This window comes from Glycine soja, chromosome 6 (assembly GCF_004193775.1).
Source record: "Glycine soja cultivar W05 chromosome 6, ASM419377v2, whole genome shotgun sequence".
In the NCBI taxonomy this organism is placed as follows: Eukaryota; Viridiplantae; Streptophyta; class Magnoliopsida; order Fabales; family Fabaceae; genus Glycine; species Glycine soja.
Genome location: NC_041007.1, coordinates 7,938,025 through 7,963,512, shown reverse-complemented (window position 1 = coordinate 7,963,512; position 25,488 = coordinate 7,938,025). Strand labels below are relative to the sequence as shown.

At 28.4% G+C, this 25,488-nt stretch overlaps 2 protein-coding genes and 1 long non-coding RNA gene across 3 annotated transcripts; 2 read left to right on the top strand and 1 right to left on the bottom strand.

Annotated features, from left to right (window-relative positions):
• The first annotated feature begins 3,389 nt into the window (after nucleotides 1-3,389).
• On the top strand, nucleotides 3,390-4,828 carry LOC114415286 (putative clathrin assembly protein At4g40080). The gene has a single exon (XM_028379903.1). The coding sequence runs from the start codon at nucleotides 3,470-3,472 to the stop codon at nucleotides 4,505-4,507; it is 1,038 nt and encodes a 345-aa protein (XP_028235704.1). The 5' UTR covers nucleotides 3,390-3,469; the 3' UTR covers nucleotides 4,508-4,828.
• A 4,430-nt stretch (nucleotides 4,829-9,258) lies between these two features.
• Nucleotides 9,259-11,700, bottom strand: LOC114415285. The gene is made up of 3 exons (XR_003667346.1): nucleotides 9,953-11,700; nucleotides 9,762-9,852; nucleotides 9,259-9,582 (listed from the first exon to the last, which is right to left on the bottom strand). It is a non-coding gene; the product is annotated as an uncharacterized LOC114415285 (long non-coding RNA).
• Nucleotides 11,701-17,818: 6,118 nt separating this feature from the next.
• LOC114414276 (leucine-rich repeat extensin-like protein 3) lies at nucleotides 17,819-18,415 on the top strand. The gene has a single exon (XM_028378571.1). The coding sequence runs from the start codon at nucleotides 17,819-17,821 to the stop codon at nucleotides 18,413-18,415; it is 597 nt and encodes a 198-aa protein (XP_028234372.1).
• Nucleotides 18,416-25,488: the final 7,073 nt, after the last annotated feature.

Genomic DNA, 25,488 nt, shown 5'->3' with positions numbered 1-25,488 from the left:
GTAAATAGAAGGATCCTTCATATTAGATTGATATAGACTGCTAGTTGAAGCACCTCCATAAATTCCATATTTTTCTGAAATGTAATTGGATGCTATAGCAATTTAGGATAAAATTTCACTTAAACTTTTAATTTATTATTAACTCTATTTATTAGACATTTACTCATTGGATCATGAATATTGATATTATATGTGATCATTATTTTCAACCTTTAAACTCAAGGACATTTTAAAATAAAATTTGAATTTGTGATAATATTAATTAAAACTAGTTATTTCTTCCTTCTCAAAATAATTTTCATCTAGGTTATTTTACATAAATGAAAAAAATTAATAATTTTTTATAATTAATTTTATATCATCATTTATTTATTTATAAATTTTATTGTCTATCACTAATATTATAAAAGATATAAGTTGAAAAGGAAAATTAATTTTACATTAAAAAATTAAAATAATAATTATTTTGATTTTTTTTACATAACAATTATAATAGAATGGAGGGAGTAATTTAACACTTTCCTTGTTCTTATTATCTGTCCTATTATATATATATATTTACTAAGTATATTAATTACGAAGACTTTTTTTTTTGTAGTATCATCAGCAACACATTTAAAAGATAATGAGCTTTTATTGCATATTTGATTGATTTTTATATTTTTTTTGTTTTTTTTACTGGAATTATATTGTTTTTGTTCATTACTAAGTATCGGGAGAAAGATATTGAACATTAATGATTTTAATATTTGTTATTTGAATTCATGCATTTATCTTTTTGGCTATTATGAATTTATTTACTAATTTATGATTTTTTTAAAACAAATATCTCATCAACAAAAAATAAAATGAAAGAAATATTTGGTTTTAATTTTGAAAACTGGAGGCGTAAATAGAAGGATCCTTCATATTAGATTGATATAGACTGCTAGTTGAAGCACCTCCATAAATTTCATATTTTTCTGAAATGTAATTGGAAGCTATAGCAATTTAGGATAAAATTTCACTTAAAATCTTAATTTATTATTAACTCTAATTATTATTAGACATTTTCAACCTTTAAACTCAAGGGCATATTTGAAATAAAATTTGAATTTGTGGTAATATTAATTAAAACTAGTTATTTCTTCCTTCCCAAAATAATTTTCATCTTAGGTTATTTTCCAAAAATGAAAAAGATTAATAATTTTCTAAAATTAATTTTATATCATCATTTATTTATTTATAAATTTTGTTATCTATCATTAATATTATAAAAGATATAAGTTGAAAAGGAAAATTAATGTTACATTAAAAAACTAAAATATGTTTTTTTTTTACATGACAATTATAATGGAATGGAGGGATAATTTAACACTTTCCTAGTTTTTATTATCTGTCCTATTTTATATATATATATATATATATATATATATATATATATATATATATATTACCAATACATTTTTTTTGTCGTATCATCAGCAACACATTTAAAAGATAATGAGTTTTTAATGCATATTTGATTGATTTTTATATATTTTTTTGTTTTTTTTACTGGAATTATATTGTTTTTGTTCATTACTAAGTATCGGGAGAAAGATATTGAACATTAATGATTTTAATATTTGTTATTTGAATTCATGCATTTATGTTTTGGTTATTATGAATTTATTTACTAATTTATGATTTTTTTAAAACAAATACCTCATCAACGAAAAATAAAATGAAAGAAATATTTGGTTTTAATTTTGAATTTAGAAAAAGTCAAAAGAAATAATGTTTTAAAAATATGTTTAAATAACGCATTCATTTATCATATGTATGATTTTTAAGAATGATATTGAACAATTGTAAAAAAAAAAACAAAAGAGAGAGAGAGAGAAGGATATTGAACTTGAATGGTTTTAAATTTTAATATTTGTTATTTGAGTTCATGAATCTATGTTTTTGTTATTATGCACTTATTTATTAATTTATGATTTTTTTAAAACAAATACCTCATAAACAAAAATAAAATGAAGGAAATATTTTTTTTTTAATTTTGAATTTAAATAAAGTCAAAATAAAATAATGCTTTAAACAATCGGTTCAGATAATGCATTCATTTATAATATTGATGACTTTAAAGAAGGATATTGAACAGTTGTAAAAAAAAAGGATTTTGAACATGAATGATTTTAATATTTAAAATAAGATAAAATACTGTTTAAACTTTCTTTCCTAATATAAATATTAGTTTAACGGGTCATTGAAAATCCTTATGATTGTAATTAAATGAATTTCATTTAAACAATTATTTAATGTATTTTTCAACTTAGAATATTTTTTCATAATCTATAATTTATTGTTTAATAACTCATTGAAAAGTTTTCGTTTTTATAATAAAATTATTCTATTTTTAGAGCTGTAAAAAAAGAATTTCATTTTTAGCATTAAATTTTCCAATACAAATGAATTTAAATGATTGAAAATACTTTTAAAATATGTATTTAATATTCTTTCAGAAAATGTCTTACATGATTGTTGTAATATTTAAAACATGTAATATTTTTAATATTATAATACTAATAAATATATTTACACATTTAGTTTAAATATGTTGTAATGCAATATTTTTCTCTCATTTGTAGTTTTTTCCTACAACAACTTAATATTATAATACTTTTGCATACCCTTATATTAACGGTCTATGTTTCTTTTTTGTAAAAACATAAAAGTGATATATTTTATATTTTAATTTAATTATTATTGATGTAATTCATTATTGTCTACATGTTTTCTTCAGTATAATATTTCCCACTTTATTTAATGCATATATATATTTCCTTAAAATTTATTGAACATTTTTTTACAGTTTCTTTATTTACTTCTTCCTAAAATACATTTTTTTACCATGTTGTTTATGTCTAATAAATGTAACTTCTAATTTAACTAACTATATTATTTTACATTCAATATAAAAGATTTCATGTGTCGGATTGGAAGGGCTAGTTTAGAAAGAAAGAGTCAGATAACAATTGAATTAATAAAAGTCAATAAAAGTAAAGAATAAAATATCTACCAGCCTCCTTCAATATATATATACCAGCCAGCGAATGTGACTAAGTTTTGTAAATGGTCAAATTAAATTTTAAAAAAAAGTCTATTTTATGTACATAATAATCAATCATAATAATTAATAAGTAACAGTATTTTCAATCTAGTTGAGAGAAAAGGAAATTAGTTTCCTTGCCCGCGTGAACAAGAGAAGGAAAACGCGGGGAAGCAGATAATGAAATTATTATATATGGTCTGAATTTCATTTCCCTCATTAGTCATTACCCTACATCTAAATATCTAATTATTATCATAAAGTCTTAAAAACGACGTGGTTTCTTTTACAACGAATAAATAATAATTTTAGCTAGACCGTATGTGTCAGAGCAAAAACACAACCCTTTATATATGCTTCCAAATTCTCCACCACGGATCGTAACATACTTCAGCAATGGCCCAGCAAAAGCGGTTAAGAGGTCTGGCTCAAAACCTCAAAGACAAAGCCTCGGTGATCGCCGCAGCGCTATCCACCAAGCGTCACCTCTCCTCCGTCCGTGTCCACGTGCTCCGCGCCACCACGCATGCCCTCGCGGCACCACCCTCCGAGGAAACAATTTCTGCTGTCCTCGCGGTCGGGCACGGCGGCTCCCACCGTCATCCGCGCGCGTGCATCGACACTCTCATGGACCGCCTCCACACCACGCGCAGTGCCACCGTGGCACTCAAATGCCTCTACACTCTCCACAACGTCGTCGTAAAGGGACCCTTCGTATTGAAAGACCAACTATCTTGTTACCCTTCTTACGGTGGCCACAATTTTCTTAACCTCTCCACCTTCCGAGACGTCTCGGACTTGGAATCGCTCGAACTCAGTTCTTGGGTGCGCTGGTACGCCGCCGTACTGGAACAGACCTTAACCGTTTCAAGAATCTTAGGTTATTACTTGAACGATTCTTGTGAATCCCAAGAAAAAAAGAAGACTTTGGTTGTTTCGAACGCGTCGAATGCGGATTTGTTGTATAAGTTGGAGGTTCTCGTGGGTTTCGTCGAACAAATAAGCCACGTGCCTGATTCGTTGCACCTTCAGAGGAACGAGTTGGTGTACGAGGTTGTGAGATTGGTCGGGGAGAATTATAGGAGCGTTCAAGGTGAGATTTTTTTGCGTGTTGAGGAGCTTGGGGAAAGAATAATGGAGGATTTTGATGTGGGTGAGTTGAACGAGTTGGTGGGGTATTTGGGGAGATTGGAAGAGAGTCGTGAAAAGTTGTTGCTTTTGTTTGTGAATAGAAGAAAGAATAATGGGTTTTGGGAATTGGTTGAGAAGACGAAGGGGAAGGGTGTGGCGAAGAAGAAGGAGATTGAAGGGAAGTGGCTCGCGGTGGTGGTGAGTGGCAACGCCGCCGAGTTGACTCGGTCCACGAACCCGTTTCTTGACCCGGGGCAACAACTCAGTCCGGTCCCCCGGTTAAGTTTTGCAACGGTAAGGTGAAATACGGCAACGGTCATTTTCAGTGAGAATTTGTCAAAAATAAAAATAGTAAAAACACTCATTCTTTTAATTTTTTTCCCGTTTATTTTGTGGGAATCCGCAGTCTGCGCCTTCCAGTTGGAGGTGTGGTGCTCTATACTTTTTCAGTACTTTTTTTATTTTTCTTTGATGTGGGGCTGTGGGGCTCGATGCTTGCCGTCGTGTGCATGATTAAAGTGTAAAAAACAGATCTTATAATGTATATCAAGATAACAAAGAGATTTCTGTAAAAAAAAGAAATTAAAGAAGAGATTTAGTGGACTTTTTTGATTGATTTTTGAACTTTTTATGTTCCTCTCTTCTGGTCCTTCTGGATGTATTAGGCGTGGTTTAGAGTTTATTTCATTAAAAATAAAATAAACAATGTTAAGTGAAAAATAATGTTATAAAGAGAACAATATCTAAGATAAAAATAAGATTCTAAAAAGAGACGATACAAGTGATGATGGTATAACAACAATTCAGAAATAGATAAAGTAAAAAAAGTAGAGTAAAACGTTAAGGATAAAAGTGAAAGAGAAAAGTTATAAACTTGTGAGCTAACTGAAATAAAATTATTTTAATAAATGCATTTGATGACTTGTGTTTGCCTGACATGATTGGCAAACACATTTTATGATTTGTCTTATTGTACATGATTGTGAGAGATATATTTGATACATAACTTTTTTTTACGGGATTTGATAAATAACTTGAAAACTCATTTGTTTCACATTTCAAATTTATAGTAGTAATTTTATCAAAGAAAAAAGTCTTAATTATTCTACATGATTCTCAAAATTTAATGGGATGACCATCAAAACATTTCATATCTTATTGTTGAATTTCATTGCGAGATAACAAGCAATTGGCTACAACTAAAAAATAGAGAAAATCTTAATTAAATAAATTTGATCTTAGCTTTCCAGAATCCATGCTTATACTTACAAGTCACTCACCTTTTTATACTCAGTGTTGTTGTTTACTGTTTAGGGACAAGAAAATTTCCCAGAGTTTTATGTAAATATGTATGTACCCAAACAAGATCGGATCCAGAACTCTGATAAAGGTGGCTTTTTTCCCCCTTTTTTGTAATTATTTAAGTATATAATTTCAAATAACTAAACAATAATTCCCGTAAAATATTTACTAATTTTACACATAAAACTAAAAATATTTTTTATTTCTAATAATAAAAATGTAATACAAATTTCTGTTGTTGAATGTTTTAATCATTTAAAATGCTAAAAATATCTATAGGAAGAAATAGGTGTTTTTTTATTAAGGAGAAATTGTTACCCGCGGTTTAACCGCAACAACTCTGTGAGACTGCGAACGTCGTCGCAACGGTCATCGTTGCCGTCGAATCCAAAGTCGAACCGACCACCGCACGCTGCCCCTGTGAACGTGTTTGCGTGGAGGGTGTGGCCAACTTGTTCAACACCGTTCTTCATTTTTTTTGGTTTTTAGGGAATGCTTTCTCTTTCATTTTTTCAGATCTACACCATGAAAAACATCATCTCCCTCCACTCCCTCCTCCATGCTCGCCGCCACCGTCATTGTCCCTGGATCTACTGGCCTTGTCAACATCACTGACCATTTTTTATTTCAATTTTAGTTGCTCTGAAATTGTATAATTTGGTTTGAAAGGTTTGATATTTGAAATGAATGAGTTACTTTTTGTGAGAATTTTGTGGATTTTATATTTCTTAAATATAGATTTTTGTGGGTTTGAAATATAAAATTGGAATGCATTCAGATTTGTGATTTGCATGGTATGTGATATGTTGGTGAAGAAAAGTTGTAAAAGGGAAACACATGATGATGGTGGGGTGAGAGACAGAGAGAGAGAGGGGGAAGGATAAAATTTATTTGCAGATAAAAAAAAAGGACCCTAATCAGATTAATTTGTAGAAAAATTTTATTTGCAGATAAAAGTTTTATTCTTGTGCCTATTCAATGGAATCGTAGGATCAAAACCAGTTAACAAAAGAAAATATGATTGAAAACCAGTTAAAATGACTTATAGGGCTTGGTGGAGTAAATATCCTGTTTTAAAAATGTTAAAATTATCATTTACTCAACTCCAATGTTTCCTTTCCATTATTTTATTATTTGTTAACTAATTTTAATTCAAAATTTTATATTCTATTATTATCTATTTTTTTCAACCAAATAATCATTTCTATTATTTTTTCTACTTCTCTTCCCTCCTCACAACCAAACAATCCGTAAGAGTCGGTGCAGAAAGAGTTTGGATAGCAGAGGTATGGTGATTGTGGAGGCAAAAAAATGGAATTATATTAACAATAAAGGGCCAGATGTTGAACAAGTGCTGGATCTGATTGATCGATCGAAACAAAGTGTTGCCTATTAATAGTATACCGTATTTTTTTTTTATAATAAGTAGTATAGTGGATATATGCATGTTAGCTAAAGTTATTGTGCTACGAGGAACTGTGTCAAACAGTGCGTGGGCGTCCACGCTGTATGATGTCTGAATTTGGGCAATTGCTTCCTGCAATCCCGAACTTAGCCTTTTAGATCTGCTTATCCAGAGTCAACTGGAGCCTGGCTCATCCATCATAGTAGGAGTAGGGGTTTTTCTTCATGCACCTAACTCAATTGCTGATACACCAATCATAACAATGCAATTCCAATACTACTGAATATGAATTGGTGATCAGTAAGTGGCTCATATGTTTTTTTTTTTTTCAAAAATATATTATATGAATTAATTTAAAATTAATAACCAATGCAGGAATCGAATATGTAACTTTCATATTATTAGCATAATTTTCTAACTAACTGAACTAATATACCAATTATTTTATGAAATAATTAATGTCACTATATATAATACTAAAATTTCTAATGTATATTTAATGCACATATAAATTTAAATAATAAATTATGTGAAAAATAATTTTGATCTAATAATTAATTTGTTTACATATATAAATGTTTATGAAATCTATGATTTTTATTTAAAATTTATATATGTAAAAAAAATACATTATTAGATCAAAATTAATTATAATATGATCAAAAAATACATTAATAGATTTATGTTAATAAATCTCTGATTTTTGCTTACAATTTATACATGTAAATAAATTAATTATTAGATCAAAATTAATTGTTACAAAATTTATTATCTAAATATAAATGTGCATGAAATATAATTAGAAATTTTAGTATTATATATAACGATATTAATTATTTTATAACATAATTAGTCTATTAGTTGGCTAGAGTGTCATGCCTAATCCATATTGGACTTACAAATTATCAATCCGTATTAACTTTTCAGAAGGGTAAAATTAGAATTATGCATGTTGTACTGGTGTATCAGCCATTTGCTGAGTGGGCAAAGCAATGCCATAGGTGTAGCCGGGTAGGTTTGGTAGGAGAGATAACACAAGTCCATAAGATAGAAACTATTACTGGCAGGTCCAATTGTCGTATCATACCCACATTCCAATGTAATAACGAAAGAGCTTATTTTTATTTTTAATTATAGATTACAGAAATGTATTTTTATTTTATTTTATTGATTTGAAAATGACATAATGGAAATAAATTTTCATTATTTGCACCATTTCCTTAAAAATATAAGAAAGAAGTAAAATTATATTAACATTATAACTAAAAGTAAAATATCAAATAAGAAAGGTTTTTTTAGGCCACTTACCTCTTATACCATTTATTTGTAAGAATTTTTCTAAGCAATAAAAATTCTTAAAAAAATGGTTGCGAAAAACATGCACAAGATCACTCCGTTACTATTATAGTATTATTATGTATCCAACTTATTTCTTGTCTCAACTAATTTCATCTACGCAACAATGAAAAATAAAAAATAAAACTAATTTCAACCACTCGACTTCTCTTATTAGACTAACTCTTTCTATATTTTTTAACAATCCGACTGCTAAATAACAAGGGAACCTTTTCCAGCTAGTTGTTAGCCAGCAATAAAAATTAGAAACAATGAATGAAAGAAATTAATGATGACGGGGTAAATCACGAGCTTCATCACTTTCCACAATCTTGCATTAATAAAAAAAAAAGTAAGCTTTAAATTACTTATTTACTCTATATAATTTTAACATTATTATTACCTTTTAATTTTCATAGTTTTGAAAGTGATTTTTATATTCTCTATAGTTTATATTTTAATTCCCTTTTAATTCTTAAATTTAAAAATGATCTTTTTAATTCTTATAGTTTATATTTTAATTTTCTTTTCGTCCTAATAGTTTGAAAATGATCTTTTTAATCTCTATAATTTATATTTTAATTATTTTTCAGTCTTTACTAAAAAAATATAAAAATAATTAGTTACAAATTAGTTATAAATTATCAATTATTTTTTATTATAGTTAATTGTAATTGATAATATGATAAGGATTAAAAAGAAATTAAAATATAAAATATAAGGACTAAAAAGATCAATTTCAAATTACATAGACTAAAAAGAAATTAAAATATAATTGATAATGACTAAAAAAACCAATTTCAAACTAAAAGAACAAAAAAAGAATTAAAATATAAAATAGAGAAACTAACAAATCATTTTAAAACTATAAAAACTAATTCAAAACCAAATGAGTAATTAAAAAAAAGTGAAAAAAATAAAAAAAAAAGTAAAAAAAAAAAAAAATATTAGTTTAACTTTTTTTGTGTGCTAAAATATGATTAATATATTTAATCAACCTTACTAAAGAATATGAAGTAAAAGCATAGGTTGGAATTAGAACTGGGTTGTCGGTGAGCGGGGATCTCAAAAGTTCAACTGCGAATGTAAAACATATTGACAGACATAGCTATCCTAAAGAATAACCGGGCCTTTAATTTTGAATACAACAACTATATTGAAAGAACAATATACTATACGCATACAACGCCAAAACTCCATCATTAACTCACAGACCTCAGATTGGCGAATAGCAAACTCCATCGGCTAAATCAATTAATGTTAATTGTAGGTTTTCAGTTGGCCGTTGGAGTTGGATTTTTTGACCACTTATTTACACGAAAGCAAGCTTTCTCCCCTAAAAAATGCAATTTAAACAAAAATATTAGAACATGCATATTTACGCTATTGATATGAATAACTTATTATGGGGAGATCTTAAGCTACGGATAAGGAATTGGAATTGGAATATGCCAAGTGATGCTGATAAGGAATTGGAATAAGCTACGGATTATTTATGTAACAGTAAAACTATACCTCCTTTTCCCAATCACATCGTATCGTTACTATAATCAGTATCAGCGTTTGGATTGCTGTGCCACCGAAGATCATGCCCGCCCAAGATTCCCTGCCATGCATATCATTCCCATGTCAGCACACCACTTAAGAATTATTCAAACCCAAAATCAGTGTTTAGATGTGATAATTAAGTAGCGGATTATACTTACAGTTACATCACTTTTGAAGACCCAGCCCATGATAATTCCGAGGGGAGCCCGATAAGGTAGTAGCATCCTATATTTATGTATGCTACATGTGCTTGCCATCCGGATCCAACAGCCACTCCCATAATATTACATCAAATATTGTCAATATTATGATGACAACTCACTTAACTTTCAATGGGAGAAGTTATAAGATTAATCTAATGATTGACAGAGAAGAAAAGATACAAAGCTTACATGTTTAAATTTTTTTTATTAGAAAATTAACGAACTAATAATTAATATTTGTAATTAAAAAAAATATCTTTCAAAGACTTCAAGATAAGAAACTACTTAGAACTTTATCCAACTGTTGTCCTAAGCAAGGTCCATTTTACCCTAATTTCTTAATCAACATTCAGAAAAGAAAATAGAAGGTATTCAGCTCAGCTTTTGAAAAAGTTAAATAACACAAATTTCTTAGTACTCCCGGACAGGTTTATCCAAACAATACTACAGTGGTAGAAAGAAGACTAACGCAAGCATGACCCCAGAAGCCAAAGACGGTTTAAAGAATTCCCAAAGACCAATAAAAGCTTCAGCAGAAAAACCAGTCCACGAGCGAGGGCACCCACCAAAGAGTGGATACCCGAGCATTCCCAAAACAGAGAGCCACCACGAGAAACCAATAGAAAGAGCAGTGCCAACAATCCCATTTCTTATCCTTTAAACAAAAACCTAACTCACTATAACATGAATAGTGTTAGAATTAAAATATGATATGAAAGATATGTGACTAAAGTAAGAATTAATAAATAAGTAAATAATAATTAAAAATTAAATTGTAATTAGATTAAATAACAGAAATTTTTAAAAGCAACTAATGAAAGTAATAGTTATAAAGAGAATTAATATTTACTAATGTAAAATAAAGTCTCTTTGTGCAAGTGAGAGAAGTCTAATTATAAAAAAATATACATATTGTTTATAAATTATTTATTATTTATGAAACATAGATTTCAATATCATGTTTATTTCCTATAATTATTAATATAAAAAAATCTTACAAATTTTACAAGAGTCACCTTGAAACCCAAGCAATGATGTCAGTCTTCAACTGGCACTGAAGAAACCGCTGCAAAGTGAACTGGAACGGGGAGCTCAGGTGAAACGGATCAACCAAAGCGCCACTAAACCCGCCTGTTCCGCCACCGCAATAGGTTTCCCTATTAACTTCAACACGGGCGTGACAAAAATGAACACCGGCAACATCAGAATGGAAGACAGGAACAACCCGCGAGCGTTGCAAGTAAACGCCCAACATGCGGTGATGTCCTGCGCAGTAGGCCTGGCCGCATAGTGTCTCAAGCGCACTAACCATACCCAACTAAAAAAAGAGGAATAATCTCTTTAACAAAAACTACCAAACTAACGATTAACATTTGCGAATAAAATAGTGGGAAATAGTGAAAGAAAGGTGGTGGTAAGTGGAAAGTGTTTTGGATGGGGTGGGTTACTTCCAAGAAACCGAAGGTGATGGAGATGAGGAGGGTGCAGGAGATGGAGGTGGCCGGCGAAGGAGTGGGTGACGACGGTGATGGAGAACACGGCGAGGCGGGTGTAGATGGAGAGGGCGGGGATGTGGCATAGCTTCTTCGATTCGGAACAAGATGGTTGTAAGAGAGAGTGAGTGTTGGATCCGTGTTGTTGTGGTAGCGTTGACTGTATCAGAGGATGCTCTGCTTGGATTAGTGGAGAATAATGCAATGCTATAATATATTTTGAGGGAGAAAAGTAAAAGTAAAATCAGGTCCCCCTTTTGTTGACAGTGAGGGGTGCTTTAGTGCGTCACGTACGGTCCATCTGCTTATGTGCCGGGAACCACACCACATGGGCTGGAAATTACTTTTCAAAATACTAAAATCGAATTGTTTTTAGCAGATATTTGCGGCGGGATTGATAGAGAAATCTTATGAGAAAACAAGCATCACTTTGGTAGAGATTCTTATTTTATTTGGATAAGTAGGAATAGAACACGATAATAATATCTATATATAATAATCACGCATTCTACTTAACTAAATTAAATCCGATAGTAGAAATTATTATATTTTCATCTTAATTAAATCTGATTTATACAAAAATATTGAAATTGAACATATTTGAGACTAAGGTAACAGAACACTTTTCTTAAGAAAAAAAAGAAGAAGGAAGCAACAGAACACTAGTATTAGAAAAAATAGTAAAGAAAATAGTTATTTAATGGGATAAAATTTTCAACATAAAATATTTAATGTTTGGCTTGTTGGAATTTTGGGAGTAATGCAAGTAGGAATTTCTATTAAAGTGTGCAATTTTATATTGAATGAATAAGGTATGATATAAAAAAAAATAATTATGATCACACAAATAGTAGTAATTTATATCTCTTAATTAAGTAGTCTAAGATTTGAATTATAATCAACACTTAATATGAAATAAATTATGTAAAAAGAAAAATACTCATTTCATATGCGCTTCCACTTCAACAAAGATTTGTCATTATTTTTTCTGAAAAAAGTAATATTTTACCATTATCATATTAGGGAAAAAAAAAGTTCCAAGTAGAAACTTCTAAGTATTTATAAAATGAAAGAACTAAACTACAATGAAAAAGAGCTAAATGTAGTAATAGGAAAGCATGCAATTTAGTAGCTGCAACATTCAACGGACAAGTAACAAGCCTTACTACCTATACAGGCTACACATGGTTAGGCAACATCTTTGTGAACCCCTACAAGCTGGAAGGTATGTGATGGATTGGAAAGTTGTGGCAAAGACCCTTGTATTTATCAGATGTGATGGCATGAACACATGTTGAGCTGAACATCCCAAAAAATTAACTTCAATTTGAAATAAATGTAGCTTTTTACTTTCTTTGATTACCCATTTGGCGCAGTTTGTTTTTCCTTCTTGAATGCAAACATTAAGTAAGGATCCTATACACAGCATCATAGTGATTGTTCATGGCAGTAAGCTTTTGCACGTTTTCAAGGACCTTTTATATCATCAAGTATGTCATGTTTCTTTGAGAAAGCCACCATGGAAGAAACCTCCTAGTCTCCTAGATTTCACACTTCTCACCCTTGCATTAGAATACAATCGTGGGCTTGCCAATAGAGGACTTGTAGATTTCATGTGTTTGCCTAGTGTTACTGCACTATGCAACTTTTGTGCACATTAGCCTAAAGTAACCTATGTCAATTAGATTCTTAGGATTTTCATACTGCATCTTCTTCTCAAACCTTTAATCCTTGGTGTTTTCCACTTTCTTTGTGTTCTTTAATCTTCCAATCTTGGTTTTATTTATGCTTTGAAATGTGAATGAGCTTGATGCACTCTTAGGCTGTGTTCTTCGTTCTCTCTGTTTCTCCCGCGTCTAAAATCACTAACTGTCTTCACCCCTATTGCTATAAACATAAATACCCTTCATTCGTATCATTTCTAGTCAATAATGCTAGAAATTTGGGATTAAATGCAAGTAAATTCCATAGGGAAAAACATCATACAATTCAAAGTAGAACAAAGGACTTCCATAGTATATATTGAATTAATAAAATAAAATATGATATAGAAATAAGAATTAGACGAATTTATAAACTACAATGAGAGAGTAGTAGCACGCACTCTTGCAGTTAAGCAGTTGCAAGTATGCTAAAAAGCCTAACTACTTATATTATTTGTAAACCGGTCTGATTAACTATACTTATTGTAAACTAAGTTATATTCAAATTGAATTCTGTCTAATATACTAATTAATTACGCGCATGTTCATGCAACATCTTTGTCATGGTTGTCAAATTAAAACTGTAATTTTGGATGAATAGGAAATCCAAATACCTAAAGTCGAAATATACTTTCCATGAATTTGAAATTTTTTCAAGCCAACGTTATCTAAAATTGAAAATTTAAATGCATGGAATCTTCATTATTAATTCTATTTATTTATACAATATTAAAAGTTAATAAAATATAAACGTTATTAACTCGTAATTAGGATAAAAATATGTCACTTCAGTCCATATAATAAATGATATATTTTTTTTTAAGAAATCACATGATTTTTTTTGTTAACGGTCATATGACTTTTTTTAAAATAATATTATGACATTCAATTCATATATAAGCATGCCCGAGATTTATATAGAGAAATTAGTAACCCGTGATAATGTATTTTATGTACTATAAAAAATTATTCGAAAGTGGTATATATAAGCATAACACCTACACCACGCATTTCATATTCAGCACTACCAAGTCGTGTTAATGATTATATTTATATATTTTTAATGAATGTTAGTAGGAATTACGAAACCCCTATCTATAACTAACATAGTTTTGTCCGTTAGTATTGATTATAAAAATTATATACATTATGTACTAATTGAAAAGAAAAATTTTATAATTATTTTCACTAATATAATATTTTCCCCAAAAAAATTAAATAGTTAACATATAAATTATAAATCTATACTAATAATATGATGCAATACATTAATATTTTATATATTCGTAATATAAAATTTTCTATCTAAACAAAATTATTTGTTAGCGTAGTGTATCATACTACTGATATAGATTTGTAATGTGAATGTAATAATTTAACTTTTATTAATAAAAATTATATCAATAAAAAACAATTCAAGATATGTAATGATTATTAAAATAAATTATCTTCATATTTACTAATATACTGCCTCATTATTTATTCTTTATTATTATTTCTTTTTTCATTGTATGATAAATAGAAATAAACATATTTGAAAGAAATAATATATGCATAAACAGTGTAATTTTTTTTTATTCTTTTCACATTTTTATCTAATAAAAAAATCATAAAATAAATTTATTGACTTTTATATAATAATTGCTTGAAAATCATGTTAAGAATACTTTTTTATTAGTTTCCAATATATATTTTTTAGGCTAACGATATATACCTATTGAACACGTCTTAAAATGTGTTGGTATATATAAGATTGATTTTTATACAAGTAGAGATGATATTAGTTAAATTCTAACTAATAACTAATTAATTCCCTATAAAAAAATTAATAATGTGCATATATTGGCGAACGTTATTAACAGTATGAAAGCAAACCAAGTTGGCTGCAGTGGCAAGTCTTCAAAATATTTTCTATTTAATATTCTAGTCTCATTTCCCGCTTACACGAAACTCAACTCATCTTTTACTTTGAATTTATTTGATCGACTGCAATTAAATGAAAATTAGCGGTTTACTAGATTGTGCTCCCTCAAGTTGGCTTAAAACAATATGAAACTTGCTTATTTGTGCTTTCAGATTGATTATGTCTACTTGTCCACCAGCACAAAAAAACTTAACAGAATATTAAAATCTTAAAATACACCCCACCACTAATCTATATGGCGTTTCTGAATGCCCAACGTACATCACTATTGGTGAGTTGGAATCGGAAGTAAAAGGTATATAAAACGAATAACTATCACACTTGGCTAGTTTAGCTAGAAAATCTTGAATACTATTTGACCACTGCACAAATAGTTGTTTGACATTGTAACAGATAACAGATAACAGACACAAATATCATCTAGCTAGCTCATGAAGCTCTGTCCACGTCCACGTCCACGTCTGCCTCAAACAAAACTTCATCGGTTTGATGGGCATTAAAGATGTTTAATGTCAATGGAAAAATTACGAAAAGGCTACATGGCATATGGCATAAACTAAAAATGCTATTTTCTGAGCGTCCTATCTAGCTGATTGCAATTTGTATAATTATTTACACTTAATTTTTGTTTTTTTATTATCATGTTGTTAATGATAGGAAGTATTTATTAATTTTACGAATGATTAATTTTTGTTAAAAATCTGATTACCTTAATTTACTCTTTTAATCATATTTTTTTATCAAAAGATTTGAATATAAAATCTTAAAATATCTGAGTCTCTATTTTATTTGAATCAGTGTCATGTGGATTAATTTTATTAACTCATTTAGTAGTTAAAAATAACTAGTTTATGATTAAATAGTTTATTGAAAGAATATTTTAAAAGAAATTAAGTTTTCCTCCAAAATTGAATAATCAAAACCATATATATGAACACGCTAAATGTTATATATACTAATTAGTATATTTCATTGATATACTCTTGATCAACATAAACAAAAAGAGCTTTAGATTGTGTTTATATAGAAGATTTAAAAATTCTAAGGAATTAAAAATTTATGGCAATTTAATTGCTTTAATTATATTTTTTTTATATTCAAGATGCTTTATATTTGGACTAACCAATTCAAGTTTTTTTTATTTTAATTTTTTTTGTTTGTATAAAGTAATTCAATTTCCACCAAATAATGTAAAATTTTATTTTTGAATGTTTATTTCAAAATTGAAATTTAATATTTTTTTTATAAAAAATAAACATTAGTCAATTTATAAATGATAAATATTCAAAAATAGTTAGGAAAATAGATTTTTTGTAAATAAAAATTAAATGATTAATTGATTTATTTTTTTTATGATTAATAAATACTAAAATCAAATATTAAGTATAGTATTCTAATCCCAACATAAACTGTGGCTATGAAAATATTATTTAATAAGAAAAACAAATGTTGATAATTTTTTATATTATTAATAGAAGCATCAACCTATATCTTTTGATTAAAAAAAGTGTGGGGGTGGAAGGAAGAGAAAGGGAGAGGGGGAGACAGAGGTAGAGGAAAAATATTAACTGTAGAAAAGAGGGAGAGAAAGTAACAAAGGTAAAAAAGAAAGAACGGGAGAGAAGGGGGTGGAAGAGGAGAGGGGAGACAAAGCAAAGGTGCATAACAGGGGGAGAGAAAGAATGGTAACTGAGGAGGAGACACAGGTTTAGAAGGAGAAATTAATAGGGGGTCTAAACATGTCATTTATGATCCCAATTTATAATCACAACACGTAGATAATAATTCAATATTTTAGATTGATTAAAATCTTTTAAATTAAAGAATAATACAATTAATTATTATTAGGTAGTTAATGAGTATATCTTTGATGGTAGACAATTATTAGTCGAAATCATAAATGATCAAATAATGGTATCACCTAATAATTTCTAGTTTAGGAGAAATAGAAGCAGCCACGGCAAAGTTTTGATATAAGAGCTTTTTTCTTTCTTTCTTTCGAGCATTGGTGCTCATGGTTGAGAAGAGTACTCTCAAGTTCAAACATACAAACCACCTTAAGTGATCAGCAGCTCAGGACACGAGCTCGACCTTGCTAATTAAATAAAACCGTTTGATGTCAGATGCTTTAATTTGTCAGAGAATGATTTGAATAAGTCAAACTAATGACACCGTGGCATTGGCATAAGCATGGAATTTTATCACAGTTCTAACTACAACTTGTTGCTTGTTTACATGAAGGAAAATGATGGATACACATATCATCCTAATAGATACTAAAAAATAGAGAAATATATTAAGAAAAGAGAAATAAAATATATTTTTTGAAGTGTGTAAATACTCTTTCTTGAATTTATAGGTATTCCTTTTCAAGTCAGTTCCGATTAAATTAATTGTTTTCTTTTTTTTTTCGAGTCTTCTACCTAAGTTAAAATAAATTCATAATAATTAGTTCACATGTTTAATGATACTTTAATATATATATATATATATATACAGAGTATATAAAATTAAACGAAATCTTAAATTTAAGACGATATTATCTAATCATGACGTGTAAAAATAGTGTAGAGACATGAGGTTGCAAAACACACACTTTAAATAGAGGGTACCCCCGCACACTTTAAACCCTCAGAACTAATTATTCAAGAGCCGATAGCGCATTTTGATATCTCATATATTCATCAAAGCTAGCTTTACAATGAGTCCTTCATACTCTTCACCACCCCCTCCACCTCCAACACATTATCCATACTATTCTCCACCACCACCACCACCAGATTGCAACATGACCAAGCCAAAACTCCCTCCACCACCACCACCACCACCACCTCCAAACTGTAACATGAGCCAACCACTTCCACCAATTCCATATAAGTATAACTGCTCATGCCCTCCAAACACAACTTATAATCCCGCTCCTCCTCCAAACACAACTTATAATCCCGCTCCTCCTCCTTATATTATTATTAAGTATGAGTACAACAACAAAGCTGTTATAGCGGTTTCCGTTTCTCTAGGGGGCTTCTTGGTCGCTTTTCTCCTCCTTGCTGTTTTCTTCCTCGCAAGGCCCAAACCCAAGCCTCAACCCGAACCCGAACCCGAACCCGAACCCGAACCCGAGCCTTGCGATGACCAGGATCCTCCTCAACCTCCACCTACACATCAATATGCCCCAGTTGATCAACAACCACCACCAACCGTAACCACTTCCTATCAAGTCATTGAGATTCAAGAAGCTGCAGATGTTGCTGCTGCGAGTTATCATGATCATGGTGGCCATCACAACTATGGCTAATAATTAATTGTGTTAGAGAAATTATCAGATAGTTCAAAATTATCGTGGTTTCAACTAATCTCTGACACATAATTTAGTATTGTCAGCTCCTCCTCTTCCTCGTAAACTACAAAAAAAAAAAAAAAAAAAAACTTAAATATGTGTCATGCAAAGGTTAGTTCAAATCATAAATACATACGTAATGATCTCAGTTAACTACCTAATAGTTTCTCGTGAAGTTCAGCTATTACGAGCTTTTCAATTTATTTGGGAGATATAATATGATTTAGCATGGTCGTCAAAATCACTGTTTGCTTTTCAAATAAAATATACTAGGGAAACCTCAGTCTGTATTATATTGTATATAGCTGCTGGCGTTTGGAAGTCGAGGTTTCTGCCATTGTGTGCGTGAAGACTGGCATGTGAGTGAATATTCGGTTTGGGTTGTTTTTCTCTTCTTTTTTTTCTTCTTAAAATTGATTGTAAAATTTATTATTTGTTTTACGTATACTAAACAATCTGTAATGAATGTATGGATGGAGCAAATCGATCAGACACCAGAGAGTAATGGAGACTGCACATCAATTAATTCAGTCATGATACAAATCTTTGTATGTATATATATATATATATATGATTATGAATGGAAATAAGTGCCAGTTAAGTCTTAATTTGCCTTTGCAATTAATTAATTATTCTCGTTTAGAAATGAAATTTATTGCACGAAGTAATCAATATCTATGACGTCTCAGATTGGTTTCATTAAATCATTTGATTATTAATGAAAAAAAATATTAAAAAAAAGTTAAAGCTAAGCAAGGAAAATTTAAAAACTGTAAAAAAAAATTCAGCATATCACTGATTAAACAAGAAACAATTTTACATCAATTAATTCAGGTGGTAAAGGTGCATAAGGAGACCTGCTACCTTATTATATATAATAGAGTTAAGTTCTTTCACTAAATTCTCAAATAATAATAATAATTATTATTATTATTCAATTTAATTATTTTGTTTAAGTTTTTTTTAACTTTTTATTAATTTCATGTATATGTTTCTTGATTTTTCATATATATCAACCTTTTAAATTTTACTTTTTTATGTTTATCTTTTCTAAACCTTTGAATAAATAATTAAAATCACAATTTTTAACCAATTTTGTCATTTTATGGTTTGTTATATATGTTTTTAATTACAATTTTAACCATTAATTTTTAATCAATAATTCTAATTGTACTTTATTCTTTATAATCTACTTTTCGTTTTATAGAAACTAAATCCCTAAATGTGACCTCACCTTCATTGTTTATTGTTAGATGCCATGTACAAACAAAGTCACAACTAATGGAGCTCAGTCATTACTTTATAAGATATGATATACATACAATAATTTATATAATATTTCTCTTATTTTGTCATTGTTCAACTGTTTAGTAGCTAGCTTAAGTAGATGGCAGTTGGGATTATTTTTTTCCCAGTATTTATAAGCTAGCAATTAAAGATTAATTCCTTTTTAGATGAAGAGGGAGATTCCAATAAAATGATCAATTAAATTTTTTATAAAAATTAATCATCAATAAAGTTGGTAAATATTTAGTATCAATAACATGTTTAGAATTTTTATAGTTCTTACTATAAAATGATAAAAAAAATCACTTTTAAATGATACTTACATAAAAACAAAGCATCTCTCTCATTTGGATATTGCCTCCTGCATTTTTTTTTCATTCTTGAATGTCCATTATGAAACGTAAAATTACATTTTGAAATGTGTTATTTTGGACTATCAGTGACCTAATTCTTTTTTATCAACCCATTAATTAGTGTCCTAATGGGCCAATGATGTGTAACGAAAACCAACTAACGGAGGGATTTTCTTCCTATGCAAACTTCTTCTCCACCTGCCGTGACGTAAGACTCAAACTGCGAGTTTCACCTCATTAGTATAATATTCTAATTAATTGAAGTAATTGATAAATTATGTTATAAAATAATTAATATTTTTATATATAACATTAAAATTTTTAATATATATTTAATACATATATAATTTTCATGATAAATTTTATAACAATTAATTTTGATATAATAATTATTTTTTTAACATATATAAATTTATATTAAATCTATGATTTTTATTAAAAATTTATCTATTTTTAAAAAATATTATTAGAACAAAATTAATTATAATAAGATTAAAAAGAAAAATCTACTTAATGTAATATTATAAAAAAACTATAGCTAAATTTATTTAAAAATATTATTTTTTTTAATATTTTAAAAAAATTAAGAAATACATATTTGTAATCGGTATGAATCATATTCATAATTCATATGTTTATTAGAAAAATAATTTTAAAATAATTGAAAAAATATTGAGTGTAGAAGAAGTTTGCGTGTTACAAAATGAAAATCCCAATAGTCTATTTAAAATCGGATCAGGATTCTATGCAGTTTAATGGCAATTGCAGCCTGCAGGGTCCTGCTGTTAAAATCAAATGGTCCAACAGTACAAGAAAAAAAATAGTTTCTGAATAATCTTAAGTTGAAAATGTTACTTTTTTTGTTTGTTTTGATTTTTATTTTTAAAAAATAACAGTCCATCAGCGTCCTAAAGTAGATGAGGACATTTGTATGGTTGTTATTGACAAATATTAGGTTATATATTGTATTTCTCATTTGGCTATCATAATCAATGAAAAAAAATATTTTAGGAATTATAAGGTTATCTTAATTTTTTTATTAATAAGTATTAGTTGTTAGTTGTTAGATTGAAGGGGAAAAAAGGAAAAAATATGAGTTTAAATCTCTTCTACTAATAAAAATTAATAATTAATATTTGTTAAAAAATATTTTATTGTCATTAGCTTTTGTTTGTAAATTTAATGGTAGATCGCAGAAGTAGGGTAGTGTTGCTGTTTTTGGTGGCTAACAAATAATATATAGATACCAACCCACATTATCGACAAGTGATCCTTCCATGATACAGGATTAGAAGATTGCCTCATAGGAATGGTCACATTAGGGTCGGATCGTGCCTAAATCTATAAAGAATGGACAAAAATAGGATATGATGTTGTTAAATGAAATACTCAACTTGACTCAATTGAATTAATATAAATTAAATCTAATCAGTGAATCTAGCACTGATTTTATTTTCATTTTATTTTTGATATTTTTTCTGGTGGGGTCGAATCAAATTCGTCTCGTCAAACTGGATTTTTTTATATCAGCCAATAGATAAAATATCATTAAACTGGGTCCCACCTTGGGTACCAAATTCGCATGTAAAAACCAAACAAAAGCTGTATCAAAAAGCTGAACAAAAACATAATTCCGACTCATTGTGGCGTCAAACTGCATATACCTATAATCATTAATCAGCGTCTGAAGTTTTAGTAATTGGTTATTCTTACCCCCATCCCCAACACCTTGAATCCTGATACAAAATTGAAAAGGATCGATGCTCGCATAAATGATGGATTTTTTTTTATCAAACTAGGGTAATTTTTTTTTCAAAATTACTGAATGGATATAGTTATTATTTGGTAATTTTTAAAAAAATCCCATTTGGTAATTTATTCATGAAACATGACTTATTCATGATTGAGTTTTTCTTTTCAAAAGCTGCTCTCATTTGGTGATTTTAAAAAAATCGCATTTTTTTATAAAAAAAAAAGCCTAAATGATGTGTGGTAAAACACACTGCTTCGAAAATTGGAATAAAATAACGAATTTAAAATAAAAAAAATGAATATTTGTGTGGCATGATTTAAACATGTGACATTTCTTTAAGGTTGTGTTCGTTTGTGATAAAAAAGAAAAGAAGGTGCGAGGAAGGAAAATAAATGAAAAACAAAAAAAGGAAATGAAAAGTATAATTATTTGATAAAGATGAAAAAAAAATGTAAAATGAGATGCAAGAAAGTGATATAATGAATAATAAAATAAATTAAAAAAAATAATTTGTATAATTCCAATTTATCCGCGTGGGCTTGTATTAAATAATATTTGATTTTGTTTTAACATATATTCCATCTGATTTTGATTTTAATATTGTTTTAATTTTTTAAAAATTTAACAGGCATGATTAGTTATGCCCGTAAAAAAATTGCATATGTTAAACATGTATTTAATTATGGGAGAGATAGAATCGAATATGCATAGTTATCGAATTCTGGAATTATCTCGTTAACTCTTACGAGTTCAGGAGTCCGTTTATTTTTGGTGAGTTGATTCTAAGGTAAACAAATTCTTTTTTTATAAACTATAAGTAAACTCAATAGACTCTTTTGAGTTTATCATCGAGTTAACAAGTTTAAAAAATTATACAAAAATATGAGTGATTTTGGTTACTAGCACATTCAATTTTATTTACTTTGGGGGGCATAATTATAATCTTGTATTTGTTACCTGCATATTCGATCGATATACTTGATTCCCATAGTACTTAGAACGAAAGCATAATCCATCTTATCCGATCTCCAACGTGTCCCACAAGGCTAAGGTTAATTTTAGAAAAACAATTTTCACATGCCCTTCCACTGCTTTTCTGCTCGGTTTTGGAGAGAAAAGAAATCGCATGAGACCCACCATTTTTACAACACTTTCCTCTACATTTTCTCCGACAACGAACAAGTGCATCTTTCCATCTTTTTTATCGTTGATATATGGTAGTTTCTTTGTCTTTCTTTCTTGGGAAACTAGCAGGGCCTAAAACTAAAAAATAAAAGATATGTTCTTATCTTGGAAATTGGAATGATAATGGGACAAGGTGAAAACAACTCATGTCACCCACTTTGTTAGATGAATTTTATTGATTTTTATCTATATCAAACATCAATGTATAGCCGTTAAATATTTACAAATTATACATATATATATATATATATATATATATATAGAAAAAATATTACTAATTAAAATTAATTTCTATGCAAAAATTAAACTAATTAATTTTATTAGTCTTTGGTAAATTAAATATTTGCTTCTTATATATATATATATATGATCGGAAGGAAATAGTATTAATTATGACTTGCATGAGTCTCCATTACTCTAATAAAAAATATATTCTTATGATTCTAAAAATATTTTTTGATGTAATAACCAAAATGTAATTGAGTTTTTATTTTAGCACTTAATTAATCTACTTCCTACTTAGTCAACCTAATTTAGAATTAAATGATAGTTTCAATCACAATTATATTCTCACACTGAAAATCAAACCCAGGCTTAGTTATATAACTAAAATATCAAACTACTCATTCTAAGAACTTTTGGTTATTTATGAATCTAAGAATGAGTTGGTGATTATTAGACGTCCAATTTTTAAAGTATATCTTGAAAGACGTCTAATTTCTCTTGAAAGATATCTGCATATATACCTTGATCTTTAGAATTAAGTTAATGAAAGGACCAAATCCATGCATAAACTCTCATCATGTACAGATCTACCATGAATAATCGTAAATCCCAATAAATACTAGAATGTTGTACTTCAAAATCTCCGTACTATTACTTTGCCATAGCCCCCATTTATTAAATATTAGTAATATAATGTGATATGGTTGGTAAATCACCATATCCCTCAAGTATGCAGTGAGCTTATAAATCTTCAACTTATTAAATTATGAATATGAAAAAACATTTCCAAAGATAAATCAACTGCTTAAAAAAAAATCATTACTTTTCGATATTAATTAGTCTTTGATTCTCAATAAGAAAATATCATAGCTCTTGTCGTGGTGTGTCAACTAGCATACCAAAAATCCAGATCACCTCAACTTAGAAGTGCCGACTGCCTGTGGAGAGTATCGGACGGAACAGGAAAAAATAATTGTATTGTATCAATGTATGGTGTCTTTGTCTGCCACGAGGAGGAAAAGGAAAATTCGTACGTATTAATTTATTTTGAACGGTAACTGTCCACCCTACGTTCCAAAGAAACCTATCGGTGTCGTCCAGAAAAAAAACCCTTTCGTCCATAGAGAGTTTGTAAGTTTAGAAATAACTCGAAGTCTCACCGAGAAAGTAAATATCTAAATTATAATAGTTAAAAAATATATATATGAAAGGTGCGCCCGATTCATGCAGATGTATATAGGGAGTAGGGACCGCAAGGCTCGTTTTTAGTTTAGGAAAGAAAGCAAGAAAAAAAGAGGTGAAATAAAAGAAAGAATAAAGGAATTTTAAAAATGTTTATATATATATATATATATATATATATATCACTATTATAAAGAAAATAATCTTATTTAATGTTATTTTTATTTTGAATATTTTAATTTTAAACTATATCATAAATTATTATTACATTTTATTTTAACTTTCAATAACAATTATATCTTTTAAAACAAGTTACATCCAATTATATATTATATGTAACTTTCAAATTCAGTTACAAAATGTCATTTTTGCACTAATTATATACAGAAGCTGAAAACCAATTTATTTATTATCAATATTAGATTATTAGTTAATGTAATATGATACTTGTTTGCATAAAATATATCTTCCTCTTTATTTATATTATAAATAATTTTTTCAGCATCATGATTTATTTTGATTATTTTATCATACAATAAAGCTATCAAAATAAATTATCACAAATTTTTTTTGTTATCTATTATCTTTTCTCTTCCAACATAAAAACTCAAATTGTTGTAATTTTTTTAACAAAACATTAATCCATGTATAATTCGAATATCAATTCAAAATTTGAATACGAATTATTTATTTCAATATTTGTTTATTATTAATTTTTGTGATTTAAGTTATAGAAATAATTTAGTTATATATACATACTATGCATATCGGCACCAGGAATAATCACCATTTTACATTTTTAATTACTCCTCGATCGGTGTAAACATGTCTATTTCCCTCCAAATTATTGAGCACTTTCACAGGTAATTACTCCTCAAATTGTTGTTATTTTTGTCTTTAAAAAATTATTTTAATTCTTATAAAAAAAATTATTTTATTTTTTTATTCTTAAAGTGTTTTAAATAATATTTTGAATAATAAAAAAATATCATCTAAAATAATTTTAAAAATGAAAAATAAAATAAATATAGTTTATAAGGATAAAA

Excerpts from the sequence above, each read along its gene's own strand:
- LOC114415286 (XM_028379903.1), top strand. The coding sequence starts at position 3,470 with ATGGCCCAGCAAAAGCGGTTAAGAGGTCTGGCTCAAAACCTCAAAGAC.
- LOC114414276 (XM_028378571.1), top strand. The coding sequence starts at position 17,819 with ATGAGTCCTTCATACTCTTCACCACCCCCTCCACCTCCAACACATTAT.